Below are 22,456 nucleotides of genomic sequence, written 5' to 3'. Positions count from 1 at the left end.
AATATTTTTAAGTTTGGTTTTCAGTAGTTGACTAAGATGAGCCTGGGTGTGGTTTTCTTTGTATTGATTCTTCTACAGGGTCACTGAACTGCTTGCATCTGTAAATTAATGGCTTTCACCAAACTTGAGAATATTTGGCTCTTATTTCTTCACATACTTTTCTGTCTCCTTTCTTTGCTGTCCCCTTGGGACTCTTATATTTATTTAGTTTTAGAAATTTTATTGGGGAACAGTGTTTTTCCAGGACCCATCGGCTCCAAGTAAAGCAGCCATTTTCAATCTAGTTGTGGAGGGTGCAGCTCCCCAGCCCATGCAAGAATCAAATCAGCAACCCCGGTGCCATGAGCCTGCGCTCTAACCATTTGAGCTGACCGGCTGCCCCTTGGGACTCTAATTTTAGACATGTTAAACCTCTTTTTACTTCAGCTCAGGTCACTGCAGGGAGGAGCCAGGAAGAGGTGGGCTGCTGCTTCTAGGAGGAGAGGCCCTGGGTAGCCTCATCCCCCCATCTGCCAGCCCAGGTAAACTAGTGAGAGGTGCCCAAAGGGACCCCTCCAATCAGAATGTAACTCTTGGGACCTTCTGCCCTGGAAACCATCTTCTGCCGCTGTCACCCTCTGCCACTACCCTTGGAAGGGGACCAGGAATTTGCTCTGGTCACCATGGTCCAATGCGGCTGGACCTCATTCAAGGCCCAGTGTAGGCCAAAGAGTCCTGAGGATACCACCTGTGCCCTTCATCTTCTGGTTCACGAGTGCCCAGTGCCCAGGGCAGGAAGCATTCATTTGCCAAGATCAAACAGGGATAAATGAGAACTACATGCTGCACTTTAAAAATAAAACAAGACAGAACAAAAAACCAAACCAACCATTATTTAAGCATAATTCTAAGAGTATGTACTTTCTTACTTTTTGGGTTGGAAAAATGACCTTTCCTTTACGAACTGATAATAATAGACGGTAGTGGACTTAAGAAAAACTTTTTGATAAAATAAAGATTCAGAGGGCCGGCCGAGTGGCTCAGTTGGTTAAGAGCTTGCTCAAGAATGTGAGCTATGAGGAACTAGTGGTTCGATTCCTGGCCCGAGCTGAGCTGCCACTGAGCTGCCAACAGGTGGCAGGATGGCTCAGCTAAAAAAAATAAAATAAAATAAAAAAAGATTCAGAAACCCAATGTTGTTTGCAAAACTTTGAGGAAACTATTCCTATGAAATCCAGATGTCTGGACACCCTGATCTAATTTATGCCACTAATTTGGGCCATTAGGACAAAGAGGGAAAATGACTGTCTTGCACCCACTCCTCTCTGCCGGACCATGTAAGTTTTGACCCAGCTCTTTCCTTCAGGAAACCTTCAGGAAACCTGCAGGGGCGTGGGATGACAGGACACCCCACATCCACAGAGTTGGATGGAGGCCATGAGCAGGCAGAGGGAGGGGCTCCTTATGCGACCTGGGGTCCTCATAGGACCTTGCACACAGGAAGCAGCTGGAGGAGCCCAGGGTGGGTTATGGAGGACAGGTAGGATGAGAGCGCAGCCAGGGTGCCTGAAGGCCTCAGTCATTTTCACCTGTGTACAGGGCTGAGCAACTGCCTTTAATAGTTGTGAAGTGATGGGAGATGAAGCTGGGTCCAGGGCAGTGGCACCACTTGACTCTGGTAACCAGGAAGGCAGGGAGGAGGGGAGGGAAGGTAGCAAGGGAGGGAGGAAGGAAGGAAGACAGACTGAGGAGCAAGTGATGAGGCAGGTTGGGGGAAGGGCAGTGGGAGGGAACTGGCAGCACTCTTTCCTCTTCCTCCACTGGCTGGACTGAGAGGACTTGGAGTAGTCCCTAAAATTCAAGTGCTGCCACTCTTACTACAATTATTTGGATAAAATTGAATTACAGTGTTTTTTTTGTGTGTGTGTTTGTTTTTTAAAGATTTTTATTGGGGAATTGGGGGGATGGTAACCGCAGTGGGGAATTGGGGGAAGGGGAACAGACAAGTTGCTGTCGTTTAGTTCTTCAGTCTAGTTGTGGAGGACATTGCTTCACTGGCCCAAGATGGCACTGGCCCTCATATGTGGGATCCGAACCGGGGCCCTCTGGCGTCTCAAGCCAGTTCTTAACCATCGCGCCACTCGGCCGGCCCGGTTTTTTTTTGTTTTTGCTTTTGTTAACCTTTGAAATTTTTATCCAAAGCAAACGTAATACTCATTTTGGTGGCCAGACTTAGGACTGTCTGTGGGAAAACATCCCTGTTCCCCCCCACCATCCCGCTAACAGCCCTCCCCTCTGAGTGGGTGGGCAGCACTCCACTTGGTCCACACCCACAGAGCTAGTGAGAGGACCTGAGGGTGTCCCAGTCTGGAAATAGGATGTATCCATGTTATCCAGCAACTGCACTTTTCCACTTTATTAATATTCCTTCAGTAGACCCATAGACTCATTGAAAGGTGTATAAAAATTCAGAGTATATATTATTATTTATCCATCCCCCCTCACAGAGCTCCCAAGTTTCTGCAACTACAAACACTTCTGCAGTTAACAGCCTTGTCTCTGTCCATAGGTCTTTGTGTTTTCTATTAACATTTTAATATTGCTACAGTAACCTTTAAAAGGTCGGGGAGTTCACATTCCCACCAGCAAAGCATGAGGAGCTGTTCCCAGCATCTTGAGAGGGCTGTCTGTGCTGCTTTTGACAAGGTGTCAGGTTTTAATTTATATTAAAACAGTTTGACTGTTAGTGCGATTGAGCAGCATTTCATACATTGCAGGCCATTTGCATCATTTCTCATATTCTCCTGTAAATTGCCTGTATATATATCCTGTGTCAATTTTTCTTTTGGGCTATCTTTTTTCAATGTGTGCATTTCCTTTCTATCTTTAAGTATATTAGTCCTTTATCATATGATAGCACATATTTTCTCCCATTTGTCTTTTAACTTAATCAATGACTTCTACCCTGCTTTTTACTTTCATACTTTTTATACTTACACATCATTTTTAAAAATGTAGTCAAACGAGTAACTTTTTTCCTTCGTGGTTTCCCAGTTTCCTGTCCATCTTGCTTAAGATATTTTTTCCCACCCCTGTATCCTAAGGGATGTGTTCCAAGTTGCCTTTCAACATTTTAATTGTTTTATTCTTGGCAGCTGACCAGCTGATCTAGTTGGAATTTATTTTTCTGTATGCTATGAGGTAGAACACAGAACTGTGCATATTCAAGAACTTCTAGACAGGACCCTCCTGTTGCTGGGCCTGTTTTCCATCTTCAAAATGAAACCCCTCACGGTGGGTTCTAGGTTCTTTCCATTGCTAATGTTACTTAGCAGAGGTCTCCAGACTCCAGTCCAAGGATCCCTGTCCATCTACAAGTTCACCAGCCCCCGCCAGATGGAGCACTGAGGTTGGGGGTGTCTGCTGCCTCCCCTCCTACAAGTGGGGAACTTGGGAACGGGAACCTCACACTGAGGCGGCACACTCAGCGGAGGCCCTCGGAGTGAGAAGGGCTGGGGGTGGGGGTGGGGTCCTCTGAACCCAGCCTTGGGCAGGGGATGGATCTTGGATATAATAGTCCCCAATGCTGACCACAGCTGTTGTCCCCAGGATAACTCTGGGTCAGCGTAATGCACTCAGATCACAGCTCAGCAAAACTCAGAACAGACTTCAGTCTCTTTAAACTGAGAACCACAGGAGCCCCCCTGTCACCAGCGGTGAGGAGGGCCAGCCTGGATTCCAAAGGAACAAAGGGTCTCTTTTGTGCCTCACACCTTGGGTTCCTTCCTCGGAAGGGCTTCCTTCCTAGGCCTTCATCCTCCACCCCACTCCTTCAGTGGCCTTGGGTTTGCAGGGTCAGCTTCTCCTCCCTCCCTTCCAGTAAAACCTCACCCTCTCCCCAGTATTAAGTTCAAAAAGTACAAAAAAGTAGTACCACCCCCCCCACCCCCAGCCACAGCGCAGTTCCCTCCCCCAGGGTTAACCTGTGTACCTGCTCCTGGATGCTTCATTACTCTATGCCTTTATAACATGCAAATCAAATATTTTCTTTTCCCCTACAAAAGCAATAGCTTTCTGAACATATTGTTCTGCCCTTTCCCATTCTGAGCTAAAACTAAATCTGGGTGACCGTTTCCAACCTGTACACACACTTCCTGGTTTCCTCCTGCAGTCGCACTGTCATAATGGTGTTTGAATCATAGTATGGGCACCCATAATTCGAACGCCCCATCTCCTCATGATCATGAGTGCACGCTGTGCTGACATGCAATCTCACACTTCTGTGAATGTCTTCGCAGGGAAAATGCACAGCAGTGGAATGACTGAGGCAAAGCTCCTGCATACCCAGTTTCCCCAGGCTCACTAAATACAGGGACATCTGTTGGCTCAGTCTCCCCCTTCAGGTTCAATCAAACTTTTTGATCTTTGCAGATTTGGTAGATGAAAGGAAAAAAAGATGTCTGGGTGCTTTTAAATTTGCATTTCAAATTGTAAGGAGGGAGGTTGGAGTCTGTGCCTCCTCATTAGCATTTCCTTTCCAGGAATATTCCTGGATCGTTTTGTATTGGAGGGGGGGTATTTTCTCATTGATTTGTAGGTGCTCTTTATTATTAATCTTAAGATTAACCCTTTGTAACAGTAGGGCAAGCATGTCCTCCCCAGCTTACAGCTAGTTTTTTTACTTTGTTTAGGCAGGTTTGCTTTGCAGAAAGCTTTGGTTTTCACCTAGTTGAATTTCTCAGTCTTGCCTCTTTAAAGTTTGGGGCCATATTTAGAAATGCCTCCGCCTCCCCAAGACTCTAAAAAGTTGTCCTAAGTTTTCTTCTAGTCCCTGATCGGTCCCTTTTTACGCTTAAATCCTTAATGTTTGGGACCTATCCCGGTGTAAAGGGTGAGGAGTTAGCCCCACTCACCTATGTGAAATTCCCACAAATACAAGGTGCCTTTTCATCTTTCCATAAAAGAGTGTTTTTTACACACTCGAAACAACTTTGAGGAGTGACAACGGGGGAGTCCAGCTCGGTAAGGTGCGCAGCCCGGACCCGCGCTGGCGAGGCAGAAATGAGTGCCTGACTCGCCCCACGGTGGGGGCGTCTCCGCCAGCGCCCCACCGCGGCCTGGCCCACGATTCAGTGAACCCAAAGACTACACTCGCATCCCGTGGACCCCCCAGCGCCTCTAGGAAGCACCTGGGGCACTCTGCGCGTCCCCTGCCGCCTAGCATCTCCTTCGCGTCCTAATTCACGCCCCGCATTCTGGCCTCGGTCCCATGTACCCCGCGCGTACCGCGTGACCCTCCATCCATTCCGGCCCTGCATCCATCCCCCTTCCTGCGCGCGCACTCCCCATCAGTCCGACCTCCCTCAGACCCAGTTTCCTCGTTCACCCCCGTCCGTCCTCACGTCGTCCCCGGCACCGCATCCACCCCCCGGCGCGCGTCGCCCCGATCCCATAAAGCCCGACCCCGCATTGGCCACCAGCGCCGCGTCGGCCCCTCCCCCGCCCCCCTCTCAGTCAACTCCTGCCCGCGTCCTGCTTGTGATTCCCGTCCCACCGCGCACGACGCTCTGAGGTCCCCGTGCCACGAGCGCCTTTCCCCAGCCGGCTCCCGGCGGGGCGGGGCCTCGCAGGCGGAAGTGCCCGGGGCGCCGACTGCTGGGACCGGCCCGGACGATGGGAACCGGGGGCAGCAGCGGCGGCGGCGGCAGGAGCCGCAGTGGCGGCGGCGGCTGCCCTGGTGGCGGCGGGGGCAGACGGCCGGAGACGCGATCCGGGTAGCGCCGGGCCAAGCACGAAGCCATGGGCCGGGCTGGGACCCGGACCGGGGTCGTGGCGGTGGCAGTGGCGGGGCCGCTGCTACTGCTGCTGCTGCTGCTGCTCGCTCGGCCCCCTCCTGCCGCGGCCGGCGACAGCAGGAAGAGCGGTGAGCGAGCGCGTACAGACAGGCGCCATCCTGGGGGCGCCAGCTGGACTGGGGTGGGGGGAGCGGCCGGGGGCGGGGCCGGAATTGTGACTCACCTGGGGGCACCTGTGCGCTCACCTGGCGAGGGCGCGGGGCAGCTCCCCACCCTGGGTTGGAGACGCCGGTCAATTCCTTGCGGGGCGCTTCATGTACGAGCGGTCGGGTGGAAAGGACGCCCTGTGCCCCTAGGGTCGGGTTCCGCCAGACTGGCCCTAGGGGCACGCCCTCCCATCTCATATCCTGCTTCCTACGCGTACGGGTCATGGAGGTGGAGGGGTCCAGCTGGGACTCCAGCTGTGAGGCCCATTGAAAACAAAGGTTGGGCAGTGGGATTCTGGAGCCCCCATCTGGTCTGGGAGAGGAGCCGAATTAGGAGAAAGTTTCACAGATCCTGGAGTAGGGGCCCTGGTTGGTGTCACCTCCACCTCTTCCGCAGTAACCACTAACCCCAGCGCAGTCACTTTCAACAGCTGGCCTTGCTTCTTGGAGGGACTTCCAGATGGCCATGAGGAGCCTGGTACGCCAGGGTAGTTCTGAGGAAATTGGTACTTGAGTGGTTGTTGGGGAACTTGCTGCCCTCCCTTTGCATTTCTGCTCTCTGAGAATCTCCACCCAAGAAGGTGTCTAGACCAGGAGGTGCTGCCCATCCTGGTTCTATCTGGGGCTGGGACACTTGGGGGTGTTGAGTAAGTTCCCCTGACAACTGTGGCCTAGGACTCCCCCTGGGGGGCCATGTGGCCAGGCTTGCAGGGCTGTGAGGGTCCAGGTAACACTGCCTCCCCTCCCCCAGTTAGGCAGCTCATCTAGCATAGCCTGGGGTTTGGGCCCCTTTATTCCCTGCTTCCAGCCCCTCCCCCTTCTCTGAAATCTTGCTCCTCCAAGCTCCTGTTTCTTTGAGGGCTGTACTTCTGGTTTCTGATCTGGAAATGAGTCAATTTCCCTGAAATGGCTCCTGATTCAGTTGCTCCATTAGATACCGCCACCCTTATTTTCTTCTTTTTACCCATCCTGGAAGTTGGTGCTGAGTTCAGGGTCACGGGTCCGGTGTTTATGGAGATGGAAAACTTAGGGCAGCCCCTCACCTCCCAGGCCTGCTGAGGGGCAGGCCTCAGGTTGGCTGTGGCTTCTGGGATCTGTAGGTGGGCAGGGTCTCTGCATCGTGTGCCTGTCCTGGTTTGGAGGTTGTGAGACAGAGTGTCCTCATTCAAGTTTCCAGGAGAGGCTCAGGGAATTTATTTGTCCTCCCCCCAACCCTGTGTCTTTGGAGGGGGCTGTGGAGCAGGATGGGGGTACACGTGGCCCTTACTCCCTGATATCAGAAATGTGACTTCTATATCTAACTCAGACTAATGTGCTAATGGCCTGGTATGTTCACCAAGGTAACAGTGTGGGCATCTTGGGCAAGGGGGTAGGGCTGCAGAGCGAGGGGGGTGCTGGAAGGGCTGTGTACTCCTGGGAATGGGGTACCACCAGGTCTTAAAGTGACCTTGAGCAGGTCTCTGATCTCTTGTGTACCTGATGAAACTTAACAGCGGCCAGCTGGGTTCCAGGTGTCCACAGACTAATGCTCCAGGGCTGGCAGGAGCCAGAAGGCCTTGTCCGTCTCAGGTCAGGGGGCTGTACACTGCAGCGTGACTTCCCCTGCAGGGCCCCATCTGTTTCTGGGCTGACTGTTTCTCTAAGGCCTCATGGTCCTGAGGTGGGGGACTGTCCTGCCTCAGCTCCCAGCACTCACGTTATCCTGGGGGCTGCAGCAGTCTCAGTAGAAATGTTTGTTAGTTCAGCTGCTCCTAGCCTCCTAGCACTCAGGCCACATCCTGGTGGGTGGCCAGCAGACACCTGGAAAGCCTGAAGCTCCTGCATGGAGCTGACTCCTGCCTAGCGCCCCATGCTGGGCTCCTCTGGAGCTCAGACTGGCTTTGCTGGTGGGTTATCTTCTCAAGGTTCCTCCATGGCAGGGTCCGGAGGCTGGCAGGAGAGCCAGCTGCTTACCTGGCTCCCTTACCTGCTCACCTGGCTCACACTGACGGGGCCCAGGGCCTGCGCATGAGCTGGCCACTTTCCCAGCAGGCAGAGGGAGGTACCCAGCTAGGAGCAAACTAAGGTCGCACCCTGCTGTGTCCAGAGTATTTCTTCTGAAAGCACTGTAACCTCCATTAACTTTGAAGGGCGGGGCATCCAAAGGAAGTTGCTATTCACCTGGCCAAATCACCAGGAAGCTGGGATGGTGAGAGGGGAAGGGACACCCAAGGTCACAGGGGGCATGAGGCCTGAGCTGGTGCTGGGGCCAGGCTCCCTGCCATCCAGCCCAGGCACATGTGGCTAGACCCCAGGTATAGTCAGCCACCTATGGGAGTGCAGAGTACCCAGGATAGGCCTGTTCTGTGGGAGACCCAAGAGGGAGGGTTCCAGGTGGACACCCTCAACCACGCATGGAGTAGGCGATTATACTGTGGGACCCGGACACATTCTCATGGAGGTTGTGCCCCAGTCATTGGACACCCCAGGAGGGGCCTGAGAGCCACTGCAGGGATTGGGGCATGGGGGAGCCCCAGGTTTGGCCACAGGTAGTCTGTCTGTCATGGGCCCTGCTTCATCCCTGTGCCACTCTACATAGGTACATGCCCATGGGAGCATGGGGGCCCGCTGTTCCCTGGTCACCCTGGTTGGTCCCCTTCCCCCCACTACCAGGGTCTCTGCTTGCCACCTCTCTGGGTAACGGGGGACCCAGGCTCCAGTCCAGCTGTACCCCAAGTCATGGGCCCGGGCAGGTAGCCAGCCTCCAGGCCTGACCCCCCTCACCTGTCAAGTGGGACCAGTTGCCAGAGACAACTGCCAGGGGCTGGAGGGGGACAGTGACCTTTGCCAAGGTCAAAGTTGGAGTGCCAGCCGAGGGACTCCAGACCCGCCCACCCTGGCTTCCCCCTTCTTTCTCTCTGGGACCATGCTGGGGCAGAAGGGCCTCTGAATTTCTCTTTTTTCACCCCATGTGGAAATGGGTGCCTCAGGGCACCCCTGGCCTGGCTGACAGCACCTTCTCCCCACAGACATCAGGCTGGTATCTGAGCAGTTCTCGCAGTCCCCACAGAAGCTGTCTTTCTACAGCTGGTATGGCAGCGCCAGGCTCTTCCACTTCCGAGTACCCCCGGACACCGTGCTGCTGCGCTGGCTGCTGCAAGTGTCCCGGGGTGGTGGCCCCACATGCACCAATGTGGAGATCACTGTGTAGGTGCCCACCCACCTGCCTGCCTACCTGCCTGCCTGCCTGCCCGAGTCAGGCCCAAGGCTCACATTTGATGCCTGCCCCATGTTATCCCTGCCCCCAGGTACTTCCGCTACGGCGCCCCTCCGGTCATCAACCCACTGAGCACCAGCTTCCCTGCCAACACCTCCGTGCAGCCCTCCTTCCTCATTAAGATGTTACAGAGCAACACTTCTGTCAATGTCTCCCACCCAGCACCCGGGGACTGGTTTGTGGCTGCCCACCTGCCTCCCTCCTCCCAGAAGATTGAGGTGAAGGTAAGGGGTCTGCCCTCGAGGGATGGGGGTGTAGGACACCTCAGTGCAGGAATGGCTGGTCTCTGTTTTTCTCAGGGCAGACCTTGTCTAGGTGCTGCAACCCTGCCTCCCCCGCTCCCCACCCCAGGCCTGGGCTCTCTGGTCCTGCTCCCCCGCCACCTCCATCCCCCATGCCTCAGCTCTCTGGTCCTGCCCCACCGCATGCCTGCGGATTTCCTCCCCTACCTCTCATTATCTTCCTAGGGCTTTGTTCCCACCTGTGCCTACATCTTCCAGCCTGACATGGTGGTCGTGCGGGTGGTCGAGGTCTCCATCCTGGAGCCCGACGTGCCCCTTCCGCAGACCCTCCTCTCCCACCCCAGCTACCTCAAGTGAGTAGGGGCTTTGGGGGAGGCCCAGCCTCTAGGTTTGGTGGAGTGGGTGGTACCACCATCCTCACAGTGCGGGTGAGAAAGGTGGGGGCCTGGGTCTTGGTGTCATGCTGGGAAGTGGGGCCACCACCCTGAGTATGAGCAGTGAGGGGGAGTCATTGGAAGCCCCAGTGAGATCGTCTCCTTTGGCTTCAGAATCTTCATCCCCGAGTACACACAGGAGCTGCAACTGGAGCTGCAGGGCTGTGCATCCAACGGGAGCCTGGGCTGCCCCATGCGTCTCACCGTGGGGTCAGCCACCCTGCCCAGTAACTTTCAGAAGGTGCTCACCTGCACTGGCCCCACTCGGGCCTGCCGCCTGCTGCTGCCCTCACCACCCTGGGACCGATGGCTGCAAGTGACTGCCAAGAGCCTGGCAGGGCCCTATGTGTCAGTGACTTTCAGCACTGTAGCTGCTCTCACAGGTGGGCTGCCTGGGGCGGGCCGGGTAGGGGTGGCTCTGCCCTGTGCCTTCGACCCACAGGCCTTCCTCTAGCTGAGCCCCTTGTCATCTTGACAGCCTGCAGGCCATGGATTGTGAACTTCCCGCATCTTCTGCAGAGCAGCTCCAACCAGAGTTGCAATGCGTCCTCCATGGGCTTTTTGCCCCCGAGCCCTGGCTACCAGGACTTAGGCAGGAGCAGCAGGGTGGCTGACAGCCCCTTCTGCCTCATGAGCTACCAGGTCATGCGAGAAGACGTGGATGTGGTGTCTGTGCACTTTAGGCCCCTGGACAGGGTCTCGGTGCGGGTACAGTCAGACTTGCCTTCGGTGATGCGACTGCACCTCAACACGGGCATGGACAGTGGGGGCTCCCTCACCATCTCTCTTTGGGCCAACAAGGTACCTTTGTGAGCGCCTCGTGGCCTGGCTTAGCTCAGGACTCAGATCCACCTAGGCTGAGCGATGCTGCTCGGGCCTTCCTTCACTGACTTTATCATGGACGCTGGGTTGGGGTGGCTTTTCAGGCAATGCAGTGACCCCAACAGGCATTGGGCCAGAACAGAGTCATCATTTGCAGAAAGGGAGATCTGATATAGGCAGCGGGTCCCTGTCATCAGGCCCAGGGTTGTGCCTGAAGAAATGGGACTGCGGGTGGGATCATAGGCCGAGTGTCCCTGGGCCTGGAGGGGGAGGGCCGCAGGTAGTCCCTGGGCCAGTGGGAGCCACAGAGAATAGTGCCCAGCACCAGGCTGGGAACTTAGGGCTGACACTGCATGGCCGCTCCTTCCAGAGTGTGATTTCCAACAACACCTTGGTAATGGTCTGCGTGAATGCTGCCTCACCCTTCCTCAGCTTCAACTCATCACTCAACTGCACCACAGGTACGGGCAGGTACAGCCTGATGAAGCAACCCTGAGCAGCCCCTCTGGCCACCTCTCACCAGGTCTTCCTGCTCCCCTGCAGCTTTCTTCCAGGGCTACTCCCTGTCTTTGAGCACCTCATCTCGCAAGGCCAACCTCATCATCCCTTACCCAGAGTCAGACAACTGGTACCTCTCCCTGCAGCTTGCGTGCCCTCAGAGTCCTGAGTAAGTAAACTTGGAGGCTGGGGTGGGGGAAACCCAGAGCTGCCGGCTGGGGAGGGTGGCTGAATCATTACATTCAGGACCATGGACGGGGTTGCCTGCATCCGAGTATGGGAATGACTCAGCTTCCTACAAGCCACGCAGGGTCAGTTGCCTTCTGGGAGTTACAAAGGAGTCCCCTTTTCCACCTGGCCACCCCTCCCCAGGCAGCCCTGGGATCCAGGGCACAAGGAAGGGAACGAGTCTAGGACACAGCCCTAGACAGACTGGGATGCAGGGTGGGGTGAAGGAGAGGGGGCATCTTTGCTTCTGCAGAGCTCATGGTTGCTGTCCTACAGGGCTCAGAGCCTGGGGGCCTCAACTCTGGGTTCATATGTCCAAGAGCCTGATGGGAGCGTTGGCAGGGACTGGCCAGCAGACCTCGGCAGCCAGCCTTCTGTGGCCCCTTCCTCTCAGGGAATGTGAGAAGGCCTCGGTCCTTGTGGAGACCACCTTGTACTTGGTGCCCTGCTTGAATGACTGTGGACCCTATGGCCAGTGCCTTCTGCTGCGCAGACACGGCTACCTGTATGCGGCCTGCAGCTGCAAGGCAGGTGAGGGCCAGGCCTGATGCCTCCGGACACTCCTGCACTTTGCTTCCCAGCCCTGTGCCTTCCTATGGGAGCCCATCCCAGCTCTGCCAAGGCTGGAGAGCACCCCCACAGAGCAAGGGCAAATGCCTCGTCCCCACTCCTGCCACACACCCAGAATTCCCCACGCAAGCACAAAGAGGCACCCCCCAGAGACTGTACTGCCTCCTGACCTTGGCCTCCCCTGTGCACACTTACCCACGTGTCCCATACCTGTCCAACACCTGCTCATATCTGCGCGACCTCTGCACATACCTGCTCTACATCCACACACGTGTCCCATATCTGTCTCATACCTGCCAACATCTGTCCCATGCCTGCCCATACCTGTCCCACACCTGCCCCACACATGCCCCACACTTGTCCGCACCTGTCCCAACCTGCTTCTGGGTAAGAAAGGGGCTTCTCTTCAGGGTCCTGTGTGAGGGATGGGCCCTGAGGTTCAAAAGTGTCCCCCGAAGCCTGCTCTCGGTTGCCTCGCTTCAGCCCCTTCGGTGGTGCGTTGGTCCACAGGCTGGCGTGGGTGGAGCTGCACGGACAATAGCACTGCCCAGACCATAGCCCAGCAGAGGATGGCCACGCTCCTGCTCACACTCAGCAACCTCATGTTCTTGGCTCCCATCGCCCTGTCTGTGTACCGCTGCCTCCTGGTGGAGGCCTCCGTCTACGCCTACACCATGTTCTTCTCCACGGTAAGCCATGTTTTTCTCCATGTTCTTCTCCCCGGTGGGGGTGGTGGGGAGGTCTGGGCCTCTGCTCACCATCCCGCCCCGCAGTTCTATCATGCCTGTGACCAGCCGGGGGAGGCGGTGCTGTGTATCCTCAACTACGACACTCTGCAGTACTGCGACTTCCTGGGCTCTGGAGTGGCCATCTGGGTCACCATCCTCTGCATGGCACGGCTGAAGGCAGCACTGAAATATGTAAGTGATCTCCCGACACCTGGGTCTGGACTCTGATGGAGCAGAGGCCCTTGCATACGGCATGTCATGGGAGAGACCAGAAAGGGTTTGGCTATTGTGCTTAGAAACCTCCTGTCTCTCGTAATGACCAGTTATCCTCTGGAAGAGGACTATGCAGGCTGCTTGGAGGATTCCAGGGAAGGGATATGGAGGGAAGGGTTAGGTGAGACCCCCTACCCTATCTATTTCCCAGGGCTCTGTTCAAAGAGGAGGTCTGGAGCCCCAACTCTAGGCCAGACTTCCCCGAGGAGCCCTGAGCTGTGTTCCTGGAGTCCCTGGTGATGAGGACACTTTGGGGACTTTACTGCTGCAGCGTGGCCTGGCCTATGGAGACATGTGTCTCAGTGCCCTGCCTGGTTAAGTTGTGCGTCAGAAATTTACCTGGAGACAGTTTAGTAACTGGAGGAGGGGTGCCTCTCTCCCTGCCAGCAGAGCAGGACAAAGTGTGCCAGCAGCTCCAAGGGGGCAGACAGAGGTGCTAGGGAGCGGTGGGGGACAGTAGGATGACCAGCATGCTCAGGCCACTTGCTTTTCCTGGACCTTGTGCTGTCACAGACAATCCTGGCCTGGGGCCCCTGTGACGCTGTGGTCATCTCTGTGTCTTACTCAGGTCCTGCTTCTCCTGGGCACGCTGGTGTTTGCCATGTCCTTGCAGCTGGATCGCAGGGGCGCCTGGAACATGATGGGGCCTTGCCTCTTTGCCTTTGTAGTCATGGTCTCCATGTGGGTAAGTGAGTATGGGCTCCCCATAGACCCCCGCTCTGGGAGAGAGACCCTGGCCCCTCATTTTGACCATGTTCCTGTGCCTGGGTCTGAGTCCTCCATATTTGTTGAGGGCTGCCAGTGACACCCATAAGGCCCAGTGTGGCTTCATGCTGTGGCCTGGGCCTGAGCACCCTTCAGGTCTCTGTACCCTTGAGCTCCTTCCAAGTAGTCCACACCCATGATCCTGCTGCCCAGACCTGGGTGGGCCCCTGGGAACTGCAACTTTAGCCCCGGTGCCAGTGTTCATGTGACGGTTCTCTCCAGGTGTACCGCTGTGGGCACCGGCGCCATTGCTACCCCACCTCCTGGCAGCGCTGGGTCTTCTACCTCCTGCCTGGCATCGCCATGGCCACTGTGGCCATTGCCATCTACACCTCCATGATGACCAGCGACAACTATTACTATACCCATAGCATCTGGCACATGCTGCTGGCAGGGAGTGCGGCATTCCTGCTGCCACCACGTGACAAGCACGCTGAGCCCTGGGCCTGCTCACAGAAGCTCACTTGCCATTATCAGATCTGTAAGAACCACCGGGAGGAGCTGTACACGGTGACGTAATGTGGCCAGCTTGGGGACACCTACAGCTTTGATGACGGCCTCTCTAGCCAGGGGCAGGACCAAGGGAGAGGGACCCTTGTCCAGATGGATTTCCAACTGAATAAAATTGCCCTGCACACCCTTTTGCTTCCTCCTCCCGAGGAGAGGACCACACCCCCCAATTCCCTGCGCCCGCCAGCTGCCAGCTGCCAGCTGCCAGCTGGTGTCTACAGAGGCCCCTGGGGCTGAGGCCTGGCTGCCTGGAGACCACAGGTACTATTTGGGGGCAGGCTCTGTGTTCTGCTGGCCTGGGAACCATTAGAGATGTGGAGAAAGATTCCCTGATCACCCTGTTACCCTGTGAGTCTGTGATGTGAGACCCAGGGAATCAGAGGAGGCCTGAGCCCACCTCCCATAGGGCCCCCACAGCCACTGAGGCTGGGAGCTGTGCCCTCCCTGCTTCCTAGCTCCCTTATACTGTGTGCCCCTGAATGTCAGCCTACCTAGGACATGGGGATGCCCTCTGCTGATACAGTTGTCATGGGGAGAGGTGACCGTGGTCACCAGAGAGCTGATAGGCACTGGGGAACATAGGGTCCAGCTGCCATGCATGGCATGGGGGAGGCTGGCTTCTGGCTGTCATGCCTTGTTTCTCCCCTCCCTTTGGCTCTCAGCTTTGGAGCTGCAGGCCCCTGAGAAGAGCTTCCTGGGGGGGTGGGCTGCTACTGCCAAGCTGCTCTGTGGGTGCTTCTCTGTGGTTGCCAGCAACACAGGGCACACCACGCCCCAACTCTGTCCCCAGCCACTCCCTGGGTTTCTGCCCTCTTGTTTGGAGAGCATCCTCTTGATATGCTCCCAGGAGCTGAGTTGCTCCCAGCATGGCTGTACCTTGCATTGGCCCAACCATGTGTTTGGGGAGGGGTCTGCCAGAGACCTGGCCCAGGCTTTCTCTCTCCTCTTTGGAGGAAGCAGGGTAGGGGGTAACTCATTGCCCCAAGGAGCAACGCCCTGCCCCTACCCAAGGCAGAGTGCAGGGGGGCTGCTGTAGAAATGAGGGGTGTGGGACAGGGCCATGGGAGGCTGTAGTCACTGAGGCCCAGGGTCAGGGCCCTGGGGGTTTCCCTTCTGGGTCCTGTCCAGGATGTGGCCTCCCTGTTAGCCTCCCCCACTCCCAGTCACACTGCACTTGGCTACTGTAGCATTCTCTTGGCTTATAAAAAGAAAACATGGTGTTTTGGGGGGTAAAAACTTTAAAGACATATTTTTATGTAGCTCTGATTTAGCTGTGATTGGTGAATTTAATATTCTACAGTTATATTTCATGGCAAGAATTTTTACATTGTTTTCTGTGCTCCTGGGAGAAAAGGAGGTTGCACGCAGCCCTCTCCCCACGCTCTCTTTGGGCTGCTGCTCGCGGAAAACAGGCCGCACTGGCGAACTGGGACCAAGGCATTTTCCACGGTCCCTAAAGGCAGAAAAGGGGGCGGGACGAATGTTAGACGGACGGGCTTTGCAGTCAGTCAGTGGCGAGTAGAAGGCCAGGCGACGTAGCGCGACTTCCGGTTCCGGCGAGGCGCGGAGCTCCGAGAGACGGTTGGGGCTCGGTGGAGATCTGGGTTTTGCAGTTGGGGCCACGCAGGGAGTCTAGATTAGGAGCGGGGCAGCGAGGGGGTTCCAGGCCGCGCGGGGGGTCTGGGGACCAGCCGGACTGCGGCGTGACTGCGGTTCCCTGCCTCTCGCCAGGCTCGCCGCGATGCCCCTGCACAAGTTTCCGGTGGTTCTGTGGAAGCAGCTCCGGCTGCGGGAGGGCATCTGCTCCCGCCTGCCCGAGCATTACCTGCGCTCCCTGGAGGAGCAGCGGACGCCCACTCCTGTGCACTACAGGCCACACGGGGCCAAGTTCAAAATCAGCCCCAAAAACGGGCAGCGGGAGCGCGTGGAGGACGTGCCCATTCCCATTCACTACCCGTCGGAGTCCCAGCGTGGGCTCTGGGGCGGCGAGGGCTGGATCCTGGGCCACAGATACATCAACAACGACAAGGTGAGTGAGCAGGGCAGGCTTCAGGGGAACTTCCCCTAGGAGGGGTGTTGCTGCTGTGAGCGCCCTGCTGGGCTTCGCGGGTACACGGAGAGCACAAGGGACACTGACCAGCCCCAGGGATGATTATAGTTGGGTGGAGACAGGGCCCTCAAAGTATGTTGCTAATGAGTGAACAGGCACCGTTCTGGGGAACCCTCCTTGTAAAACCAATGGGGCATCCTGAGATGGGGTGGTCCATATCAGCAACAGCCATTGCAGAGGCTCCGGGGTGGTGGCCCAGATCAAGTGTAAGGATGGGGAGGGGGCCTGTGTGTTGAGATGAGGTGGAGGAGGGAGGTCTGTGGACATCTGTCAGCTGGACTTGCCATAGTTGGCTTCTGTCACTTCTTGGGACGCTTACAAGGCTGGCACTACCACTTCCTCATCACGCTTAGGAAGGCTGAGACACTCACCTGGGGGCAGGTCTCCTGAACCTGCCCCTGACACTGTGCTGCCTCTGGTGGGATTCCTGGAGGGACTGCCGAGCCCTTTGGGGAGGCCTCCCAGGCTGGTATCTCCCTTCGCCTTTGGCCTCTTGGACCCCGGTGTGGAATGTGATGACCTGTGGAGCAGTGGAGTTACAGTTGTGTCTGGTGTGTCTGGAACATACCCCAATAACCTGGGCAAGGTCTGGGCGTGCCAGGCTAGCTGGGGAGAAGCCGACCTCTGCGTGGGTAACCCGGTCCATGTGCCAAGTCTCAGGAAGGGGACCCTGAGCCTCCCTTGGGTCTGTCAAGAGACGCAGCTGCACCCACGGGGATTCTGTTGCTCCCTCAGCTCTCGAAGAGGGTGAAGAAGGTGTGGAAGCCACAGTTGTTTCAGCGTGAGCTCTACAGTGAGATCCTGGACACGAAGTTCTCCGTGACCGTGACCATGCGCACCCTGGACCTCATCGATGAGGCCTACGGGTTCGACTTCTATATCCTGAAGGCAAGTGGTGTCTGATGGCCATTCAGAGAGGGGAGGGTCGATCAGCACCCACTGACTGTAGCACTCCAGTCTCTGGGGCAGAGGGTCACCAGTGAAATGTGAATGGGACGGTGCCCCTTTCTGGGCAGCCCCTGTGGGTGGTTGCGTTGTCTACCAGGTCCCAGGTGGACACAGCTGCCTCCTTTCCTGCTCTTGGCTGTTACTTCTCTTCTGGCCTGGGGGCTGCCAGCTGCTGTGGAGGATCTGAGTAGGCTGGATGGCAGAGTGGGCGGGGCCCTGCCAGCAGCACCTGGCGTCACACGTAGTGTCCGGCTAGACTCCGAAGGAGGACCTGTGCTCCAAGTTTGGGATGGACCTGAAACGAGGCATGCTGCTGCGACTTGCCCGCCAAGACCCTCAACTGCACCCCGATGATCCCGAGAGGAGGGCAGCCATCTATGACAAGTACAAGGTGAGGGCTTGGGCCTGGACTTCCTGCTCATCGTGGGCCCTCCTGGCTGGCCGCCCCAGCCTCACCACGTGCACTGTGTCTGCCTACCTAGGAGTTTGTCATCAAGGAGGAGGAGGCTGAGTGGGTCGGCCTGACGCTGGATGAGGCTATGGAGAAGCAGAGACTCCTGGAGGAGAAGGTGAGCGTGTGTGAGTGCCAGCTGCCCTACCTTCTTGGGTGGGCACAGCTGCCAAGCACTGGCAGATAGACGGGGGAGGGGGAGGGGGAGGCATGTGCGCTGCCTTGGGAGGAGCCTGGTAGAGGGGCAGCCGAACCAGGTGGACTTGGGGAGTCGCTGCCTCTGTGCAAAGCTGCCACCACAGCCTGGTGGGTTCCACATGGCACATTCCTGACCCTCAAGGTCCTGACCCTCTCCTGCCCCTTCTGGCCCACTTCATAGCTTCAGGGACAGAAAGACCCTCAGTGATGAGCTGGACTCTTGGCACTGATGGTCTACTTGGCCATCTAGCATCCCTCAGGGTCTTGCCGGTACTGAGTCAAGACCTTCTTGTGTCTGTCCCTTAGGAAGGTGTAGAGTCAGTGGCAGCTGTCAGGTCAGGGAGCCTCCACCCATGGCACAGCCAGCCGCCCCTGTTCCCTCTGCTTGGTTTATCTGCAACCTCAGGGCCCAAGGCAGAGACACTGAGGCAGGCGCCTGATTCCTACATCCCCCAAGGGTAGGCAGTCCCTGTCTCATGGATGGGTCACTGCCCTCTGGGCTGGGGATGGGGGCCAGCAGCCTCACTTGACCCTTTGCCCAAACCTGAGGGGCCCGTTCCTCTCATGCCGGATTCCTCTGGGTGTTTTTTTTTTTTTTAAGATTTTATTGGGGAATTGGGGGAGGGGAACAGCGTTGGGGAATGGGGGAAGGGAAACAGACAAGTTGCTGTCCTTTTTTGTTCTTCAGTCTAGTTGTGGAGGACGTTGCTTTACTGGCCCATGTTGGTATCATTGTGCTCTTCCTGGGTGAGGCAGATCGGTTGCCGGCCTCTGGATGGCCGCTCATGGCGGCTCTTGGCAGCTCACACTGGTAGCTTATGGCAACCCACTGCAGCAGGGGCTACAGCCTATGCCATCGCCGGCGACTCACAGCAGCTCAGCTCCAAGTCGAGCTGTTGTTCACCATCTTAGTTGTAGAGGGCAGTGTCACTGGCCCCCATGTGGGATCCGAACCGGGGCCCTGCTGCTCAGAGCTGGCATCCCTCCTCTGGGTGTTTGACCAGCAGCAGCAGAATTTCTGCCCCCCTAAAGTGCCTCACCGTGACTCTGTCTTGCCCACGTAGGACCCCGTTCCTCTGTTCAAGGTCTACTTGGAGGAACTGATTGAGCGGCTTCAGCAACAGGCCCTGTCTGAGCCAGCGGTGGTGCAGAAGACAGCCAGCGGGAAGTGACTGCAGAATGACTGACCCGTGCCTGACAGCCAGGCTCAGCGTCCTGTGTTGTCCCATGGCCTCCCCCACCCCTCTGCCCCTTGGCACCATGGACACAGTCTTGGGCGGTGGTGAGAGCCACTCATGGGCAGTGAGTGAACCATTCTAGTGTGTGCTGGCTGCGCGGCTCCTGGGTGTGATGGGCTTTGTGGAGGTCCTAAGCGATCCCAGGGTCCCCAGAGGCCTGGGGCTATCTTCACTGCCTCTGAGGTCCCCCTCCCCTTGCAGCGGAGGCCCAGCCGAGGCAGTGTTATCACACTGGCGACAGCATGAGTAAAGTCTGAGCTGGGCGGTGTGTGTGCTGCTTTGCTTGGAGGACCAGAGCTTTTCTGTGTATTTCTTAAAATGGCTGAGGGGTGCCGGGTTCCCCTGAGGGGCGATGTGGAAGCGACAACACCTGAGTTGTGTTCCTGGTGGTGGAGCCCGGGGGGAGTGTGCATCTGGCCGATGGGAACAGCTGCAGGAGGGCCCCGGAGATCCCATGATTCATGAGGTCATTGAGGGCCAGGGCCTGCTTTGGATTCAGGCCCTGGGGGGCGTGCCCCAAACTCCCATCATAGCTGGGCACAGTGTTACTCTCCTCCAGGAGTGTCCTTATGCTTCCCACCCGTGAGTGATTTCTCATGTAATGTCCCTCCTTTGTGAACAGTTTTTGATTTATAAAACATTTTACCAAAAGCTGACAATGCCCAGCCTGCCACTGCCTCAGCTCTGGTGGTCAGCACGGCCCAGCTCAGTGATCTGAGCCTAGCTCCCGCCTCCAGCCAGATGGGTGGTATTCTGATGGGCTAGCCCTCCCCATGTTCATGTCTATGTCACAGTTGCCATGTTCAGCCCTGAACTGAATCAGACGGATCCCTTTACAGCTCTCAGCCTGTCACCTGGGTCCCCCCTGTGGTGTGCACCCCAGACGTCCCCAGTTCATTAACCTTCACTCTCAGTTACCCCTCTCACCTCCTTTCCACCCCAACAAAGGCCACAGATAGATAGGTGCTCCTGCCAGGACCTGTAGAGTTCATTTGTCAGATTCCTGGAGTTCCCTAGGGACCTGGGGCTGCAGGCCATGTGGCCAGAGCAGAGTGGAAGGTGAACTTGGGCCTTGGTCTCCCTGTCAGCACCTATGGGCCAGGGGAGATTGTCTGACTCCCAGGCTGCACTGACTCAGGGCTCTGGCTCTGCTCCCCCTAGGGCCTGAGGGTTACCATAAGGGCGGCCCCAGCTGGCCCCTGGTGCTGCAGGCCTGTGGGAGGAGCTTGGCATGGCTTCCGCAGGTCACTCACTTCCCGGTAACCTGAGGTTGGACTGAGGTGCTAGTCTGAGTGTGGCCTTGGCCCTGAATCTCAGAAACATGAGCCTTTTTCTGGAGGAAGGCAGTATCAGCTTGTTGACTCAAATTCTCAAAACTATCCTTGACTCAGCAAAGGTTAAGGAGCCTTCAGTGAATGACACTCATCCCCCCAAACCCCCCCACACACCCCCAAATAAAAAAATAACCTAGGTCTGGGACAGGCTCCTGGCAGGCTGGGTCTTTCTGGAGGTAGGGGTGGGGAGGGGGATACAGACTGTACAATTTACACATCACACGTGGAACCAGGAGCTGAGCTGTGGGAGCCCATCTGGCCACATGTCCCCGTCCTGTATGTGTTCCCCGCCTCCAGGCCCTGGTCAGGCTGTCTGAGCTGCCTTCCTCATTTCTTTCCCCCCATCAACCACACCTCTGCCCGTCTGTGGATGTGTCTGTCTTTTTGAGAGCCTCCAGCACCCCCTCGATGAGGCCCTGCATTCCCTCAGGCCCCTGAATTGGGGGGTCATTTGTACTTGACCAAGGTCAAACCTGCAGAAGTCTGACCTGCCCTGCACTGCCCCACACCCCTATCCCTGCACCAACTGGGGAGGGGTGAGGGTTGGACCCTCTCCAGTCCTCTAGGAGCCCTCAGGCAAGCCCCCTGGTCCCTGTGTGTCCCAGGCAGTGGCTGAGCCTATGTATTTACGTGACAGCAGAGGCCAAAGGTTCAATGTCAAGGGCCATGCCTGGGCCATGGATGCAGGGTGGACCATCACTGTGTATGTGCACTGGGTGGGTCCCTTGGAGCTGGAGCAGTGGAGGCCTCTGATAACAGTGTGGAGCCCTGTTACCGTATTTGCCGGCGTATAAGACGACTCGGCGTATAAGACGACCCCCTAACATTTCCACTCAAAATACAGAGTTTGTTATATGGTCGGCTGTGTGCGATTTTGCGAGTGTGGTAAAATCGCATAACAGCAAAATCGCATAACAGCCGAGCATACACCCAGCAGCGCTGCTGATGCCTGAACGGTATGTGGAATGAAGTGGGCGGGCATCGGGAGGCCACTATGGCACGGGGCAAGCACTATGGGCAGTCTATCTGAAGTGTACCTGGCATATAAGACGACCCCCCACTTGGAGGCATATTTTTCAGGGCCAAAAAATCGTCTTATACACCGGCAAATACGGTATGTCCATTCTCATTCTGGTGTCCCCAAGTCCCAGAAAGGGCAGGGCCCTGTGCCTAACTCTTCACCCTGAGGCTGTCACCTGAGTCCTGCTCGGGTGTGCACTGGCTGCAGAGTGGCAGGTGTGAAGAAAGCAGGTGAGACCTGGGCATCCTCGCCCCCACCCAGGGCCCCTTCAGGGTGCTGGGAGCACAGAGGAGCTGCCGTGAGGCCCACCCATGTGCACTGTCTGCCCTTCCCTGATATTCTCCATCTCCACCTTCACCACCCATTGCCTCCCCTTGAATTTTCTGCTAACTCTGGGCTCCCTTGAACCCTTCTCCCTCCCATCCCCACCAGCAGCCCCCAAGCTGGAGCCCTGGGCCAGATGAACCCACTTAGCGGCCTCAGCCCAGCGGCATGTCACTCTGCCACGGCACACCAGAACCCTCCCCAGCTCATCCTCACCCCCAGAATGGAGCTCCAGGCCCTGGACCCTTTACCACCCTCAGCTAACCTAGGCCTGTGGCAACCCACACCTTACCCCTGGACAAGACAGGGTGGCAACCCACATGGCAGAGGAGGTTGTTGCAGCTGGGGATTCAATCCTGTGATTGGATGACTTGGGGTGGGGCCAGTGTGAAGTAGGAGAGCAAGTTCAGGGGGTGACCCGAGCAGCCTCTGTGCCCTGTGGCTCTGGGTCCAGCCTGCCCTGCCCTGAGCCTATTCCCTTTCATGTGCAACCCCTGTTGACCTGTGTTCCAGGCTCCCCCTGGGT

The 22,456-nt window shown here is 56.8% G+C and overlaps 3 protein-coding genes across 7 annotated transcripts in view; 2 read left to right on the top strand and 1 right to left on the bottom strand.

Annotated features, from left to right (window-relative positions):
* NME4 (NME/NM23 nucleoside diphosphate kinase 4) overlaps positions 1 to 6,395 on the bottom strand; it is a 13,130-nt gene extending 6,735 nt beyond the window's left edge. The window contains exon 1 of one of the 5 annotated variants that reach the window (XM_019648714.1): positions 6,020 to 6,395. In XM_019648714.1, coding sequence (XP_019504259.1) covers positions 6,020 to 6,205 — 186 coding nt within the window. In that variant the 5' untranslated portion in view covers positions 6,206 to 6,395. Of the gene's footprint in view, positions 1 to 5,997 lie in introns of all 5 variants that reach the window. The other 4 variants (XM_019648713.1, XM_019648712.1, XM_019648718.1 and 1 more) reach the window with 4 other exon arrangements.
* On the top strand, positions 5,499 to 14,436 carry PGAP6 (post-GPI attachment to proteins 6). Its single transcript, XM_019648709.1, has 13 exons — positions 5,499 to 5,902; positions 8,989 to 9,166; positions 9,268 to 9,460; positions 9,704 to 9,831; positions 10,027 to 10,295; positions 10,391 to 10,713; positions 11,105 to 11,195; positions 11,278 to 11,401; positions 11,855 to 11,991; positions 12,541 to 12,719; positions 12,804 to 12,950; positions 13,600 to 13,716; positions 14,019 to 14,436. Exons 1-13 carry the CDS (start codon positions 5,779 to 5,781, stop codon positions 14,313 to 14,315), a joined length of 2,307 nt encoding a protein of 768 aa, XP_019504254.1. The 5' UTR covers positions 5,499 to 5,778; the 3' UTR covers positions 14,316 to 14,436.
* Positions 14,437 to 15,831: 1,395 nt separating this feature from the next.
* MRPL28 (mitochondrial ribosomal protein L28) lies at positions 15,832 to 19,902 on the top strand. The gene is made up of 6 exons (XM_019648711.1): positions 15,832 to 15,887; positions 16,038 to 16,335; positions 17,152 to 17,304; positions 17,621 to 17,755; positions 17,847 to 17,933; positions 19,078 to 19,902. Exons 2-6 carry the CDS (start codon positions 16,048 to 16,050, stop codon positions 19,183 to 19,185), a joined length of 771 nt encoding a protein of 256 aa, XP_019504256.1. The 5' UTR covers positions 15,832 to 15,887; positions 16,038 to 16,047; the 3' UTR covers positions 19,186 to 19,902.
* The last annotated feature ends 2,554 nt before the right edge of the window (positions 19,903 to 22,456 follow it).

The sequence above is a fragment of the Hipposideros armiger genome, unplaced genomic scaffold, assembly GCF_001890085.2.
Source record: "Hipposideros armiger isolate ML-2016 unplaced genomic scaffold, ASM189008v1 scaffold_126, whole genome shotgun sequence".
NCBI classification, from domain to species: Eukaryota; Metazoa; Chordata; class Mammalia; order Chiroptera; family Hipposideridae; genus Hipposideros; species Hipposideros armiger.
Note: the sequence above shows the minus strand (reverse complement) of the source record. Positions and strands in the feature narration are given on the sequence as shown.

Bases quoted from the DNA above. Each gene is read 5' to 3' on its own strand.
- PGAP6 (XM_019648709.1), top strand. From the start codon at position 5,779: ATGGGCCGGGCTGGGACCCGGACCGGGGTCGTGGCGGTGGCAGTGGCG. The intron at 11,992-12,540 runs GTGAGGGCCAGG...GTTGGTCCACAG, and splicing joins GGCCTGCAGCTGCAAGGCAG to GCTGGCGTGGGTGGAGCTGC. The intron at 12,720-12,803 runs GTAAGCCATGTT...CCCGCCCCGCAG, and splicing joins ACACCATGTTCTTCTCCACG to TTCTATCATGCCTGTGACCA.
- MRPL28 (XM_019648711.1), top strand. From the start codon at position 16,048: ATGCCCCTGCACAAGTTTCCGGTGGTTCTGTGGAAGCAGCTCCGGCTG. The intron at 17,305-17,620 runs GCAAGTGGTGTC...GTGTCCGGCTAG, and splicing joins TCGACTTCTATATCCTGAAG to ACTCCGAAGGAGGACCTGTG. The intron at 17,934-19,077 runs GTGAGCGTGTGT...TTGCCCACGTAG, and splicing joins AGAGACTCCTGGAGGAGAAG to GACCCCGTTCCTCTGTTCAA.